The sequence below is a fragment of the Pyxicephalus adspersus genome, chromosome 11, assembly GCF_032062135.1.
Source record: "Pyxicephalus adspersus chromosome 11, UCB_Pads_2.0, whole genome shotgun sequence".
Taxonomy (NCBI): Eukaryota; Metazoa; Chordata; class Amphibia; order Anura; family Pyxicephalidae; genus Pyxicephalus; species Pyxicephalus adspersus.
Window position 1 is genome coordinate 1,284,974 of NC_092868.1, and position 3,802 is coordinate 1,288,775.

Genomic DNA, 3,802 nt, shown 5'->3' on the forward strand with positions numbered 1-3,802 from the left:
GAATGCAGCCTACCCAATCACTAGAGACCGGTGACATCACTAGGCTATGAATTCCCTGAATCACAGAGTAACATGATGAAACTATTTGCCAAGGATAGAGACATCTTACTTACCAGTCAATCTCATCCACAGGCCACCCACTCCCTCCGGCACCGCAGTGGCACCCGTAAAATGCGTACGATTTTAGTGCTGATCTGTGCACCATTTTTTCAATCATAAAGCCAAACTGAATAATTCCGCCATAAATTTGTACAACCATTACTAGAAAGAGAAAGATACTGGTTACCAATAGTAACAGAAGGAGATCAAACAGCACCCCTCTTCCCCAATAGACATGGATCTGACTGTGTGAAATGCATAGGACGCTCCCATCAGCTGCAGACAATGCTGGGCTTTCTTATCAGTAAGCCTAACAAACTTTACTAGCTGGGTGCCTTGTATTAGGCAAATATTAAAAGAAGGTCCATAAACTTGTAGAAACAATGCTAAGAATTTTCTATAAAGCATATCATAGATAACATCACAAAATATTTCAGTCTTTATGCATTTTCTGACAGCTCCATGAAGGTATTTGGAAATGTTGGGGAACTTTTGAACCCATAAAGCATCCGGATTTCATCTTCCCTCCTGAAGATCTGGGGGTCTTATTCTGCTAAATACTTCCCAGGAGAAAAACAAAATGTTATAAGAATCCCAAACACTTACCAAACAGGAGGAGGAAGGTCACTGGGGACGTTGTCATTGTATGTCCGGATCACTGCTCAGCTTTTCTGCATGAAAATAAAAAGAGAATTTTGTTTAGAGTTGTCAGCATCAAATATTTCATGTCCTGAGGATCACAAGGCAACAAAAATCCCACCAATAAACTTTTTTTTATATCTGATCTCACCTAACTGCACACAGATGGCCGAAATGTCAGCTTCTTCTTCTTGCAACAATTTCCAGAGCTCAAGGGAACCCCTGACACAAAAATCCCCATAACAACTTTTATTGAATTGGTGTGATCAGTGGGGAAGGTGCCCTCTTGGCCTTTGGGGGTCAATGGCAGAAGGGCCCCTGGAATTTAAGATTGGTGAAATAAGACACCAGTGGGAGAATGGTCTCACTTCTGTCAGTAGTAGATAGATTTGTCTTTTTATGTTAGGTACCAGTGGGAAGGGCATCTTACATAGGGGATCAGCAGAATAAATACCCCCTGACAACAAGGAATGCCTCCTTACATTAGAGGTCAAAGCAAGGAATGCCCCCTAACATTGAAGGTCAATGAAAGGAATGCCCCCCAACATTGAAAGTCAATGGAATGAATGCCCCCTAACATTGGAGGTCAATGGAAGGAATGCCACCTAACATTGGAGGGCAATGGAAGGAATGCCCCCTAACATTAGAGGTCAATGGAAGGAATGCCCCCTAACATTAGAGGTCAATGGAAGGAATGCCCCCTAACATTGAAAGTCAATGGAAAGAATGCCACCTAACATTAGAGGTCAAAGCAATAAATGCTCTCCTTACACTGGGGCAATTTAAATAATCCCCTTATATTAGTAGCCAATGGAAGGAATGCCCCTCTAACATTGGAGGTCAATGCAAAGAATGCCCCTAACATTGGAGTCAATTTAAAAAAAAAACCCTTCTTATATTAGATTTCAATAGAAGAAATGCCCCCCTGACAGCTAAAAGGATGTTTGGTGTTGGCGGTTACTTATTTGTAAATCGGGAGCAGAGGTTCCATTGGCCTCACATTGCGGTCGAGTACCACCACCAATTCTAAAACTGTTTTATGTGGAAGGTCTACCTGCAACTGTTCAAAGAACCCCAGCAACCCCTTATGGATCCCTTGTTGTAAAGAGTTGATCCAGTTAGACATCAGCTAGCCATATTCATTCTCTGCATCCAACGTACAATCTCTGTACAATCTGGATTCACCCATTCTGTGCAATATGATTTGGAAGGATCCAGCTACTACAGAAATAAAACGAGTGCAGGTAGCAGCAGCAGGTGAGGTTGGATCAGTGCCGGATCTCTGCATGTAAAGGGCAATAATAAAACACAGAACAATGAATACAATGGCGAGTACATCACCGCTGCATGTGTTACCTCCTTAGGCTGACTCAGATCCAGCAATAAGCAGGTAGCAGGTGAAGGTTGGCTTACCTGTCCGCAGATCCCGCTTGTCTCTTACACTGTCCGGGGATCCCTGCCAACTTAAACGCTCCCGGCTAGGCGGAGCCTCTCCAAATGTCAAAACATTCCCATCCTGTTCAAGAAGAATTAAAACAACTTCTCCCCCTCCGATCCTCTGCAGTGCCGACCCATAAACATGAATCTGGGGAGAAAGGGCGGGCACAGGATGAATCTGCAAATCAAAGATAAAAGAATTTTTATCGGTACGCTGACCAATCGATTGTGCGGTGATCTCCATCCATCTGTTATCTCCCCTCCTATTGTGTACACCTCCTAGATTGTAAGCTCTTCTGGTCAGGGTCCTCTCCTCCTCCTGGGTCACTGTCTGTATTTGTCTGTCATTTGCAACCCCTATTTAATGTACAGCGCTGCTTAATATGTTGGTGCTATATAAATCCTGTTTATTATTATAAATCTGTTGTTTCCAAAAAATGTCAATCAGACTGAATTTGTATTCAGTTTGTGTCACATGGTTTTGGTTATCCAAAGATTAGAAGATTGATGGTATGAAAAGATCCCAGAATTGCCCCTCACTGTCAGAGTTCTGTATTTAAAGTTAAAAGGGAATTTTCTCTCACTTCCTTTACGGGGTCACATGGACAGGAAATAAGAGAAAATATCCCTGATTAAAGAAATGTAAACTTTACCCCACTTTATCCAAAACATGAAAACAAACATTTGGCTAAAATTAGATTAAATGGCAAGCTCTGCAGTCTAGGTATGCTTGGCAGCCCTCCAACAGTTCCCTGATTGGTTATTAATTTTGGAGGGGAATCATCCTGAGATCTCTAAATAAAATAAAGATGAAAGAAGTGTACATAGCAGGCTTATTGTTCACACAGGGTGAAAGTCAAGAATGACATTTATCCTTTTATGAGGTGAGTACAGATCCGTGATCATGGAAACTCACATCCTGCACCTCTGTTTGTTTTATGGATAATTTAGTAATGTCTGCATGGAGTTTGTATGTTCTCCCTGTGTTTGCATGGATTTTCTCTAGGCATTCCAGTTTCCTTGAAAAACATACCGCTAGGTAATTTGTCCTCAGGGTTTGGTAGAAGGACCAGTATATGAAGGACGGTTAGTCACGAATAGTTATTCAGTGTGCTCTGTGCAGTGCTGCCAGGGTCATATTATAAATACCTGGTGGGGGTACAAAGTGCCGCCCCCTACAGGATGTCAGCGGAGCCTCTTTGGAGATAACACAGGCAGGGTGGCTCTGATTTTCTTGTCTTTTAAACTATTTAAACAAATACAATCAAATACTTTCAATGGAGTACTTAACGGACCAATCAAAGAAGGCCATTGTTAAGGTTTTTATAAGGCTCTAGTGTCTGATTGGCTGATTTTCAGCAGCAGGTAGTTTTGTGTAATACAGATGAAGTTGTGGCCAGCCATTGTCTTCCCATTATTTACTTATAGATTTACATGTAAAGGTGAATGGCTTATATTCCATATAATCACCATTATCTCTGTGTAACATGGTAATGTCATTTCAGCTTTACTAAACGAACTCCCGGTGATCCTGCCATGAAAGTCTTTGTTTGGGCCAGGGGTGTCAAACTCCAATACACAGAGGGCCAAAATTAAAAACTTAGACAAAGTCGTGGGCCAACCTTGA

General features: G+C 41.9%; 1 protein-coding gene across 2 annotated transcripts in view; it reads right to left on the reverse strand.

Annotated features, from left to right (window-relative positions):
• LOC140341454 (phospholipase A2-like) overlaps positions 1–3,802 on the reverse strand; it is a 10,777-nt gene that overhangs the window by 2,282 nt on the left and 4,693 nt on the right. The window contains exons 3-5 of one of the 2 annotated variants that reach the window (XM_072427241.1): positions 2,152–2,353; positions 706–770; positions 114–261 (exon numbers count right to left, since the gene is read on the reverse strand). In XM_072427241.1, coding sequence (XP_072283342.1) covers positions 114–261; positions 706–742 — 185 coding nt within the window. In that variant the 5' untranslated portion in view covers positions 743–770; positions 2,152–2,353. Of the gene's footprint in view, positions 1–113; positions 262–705; positions 2,354–3,802 lie in introns of those variants that run through there. The other variant, XM_072427242.1, reaches the window with a different exon arrangement.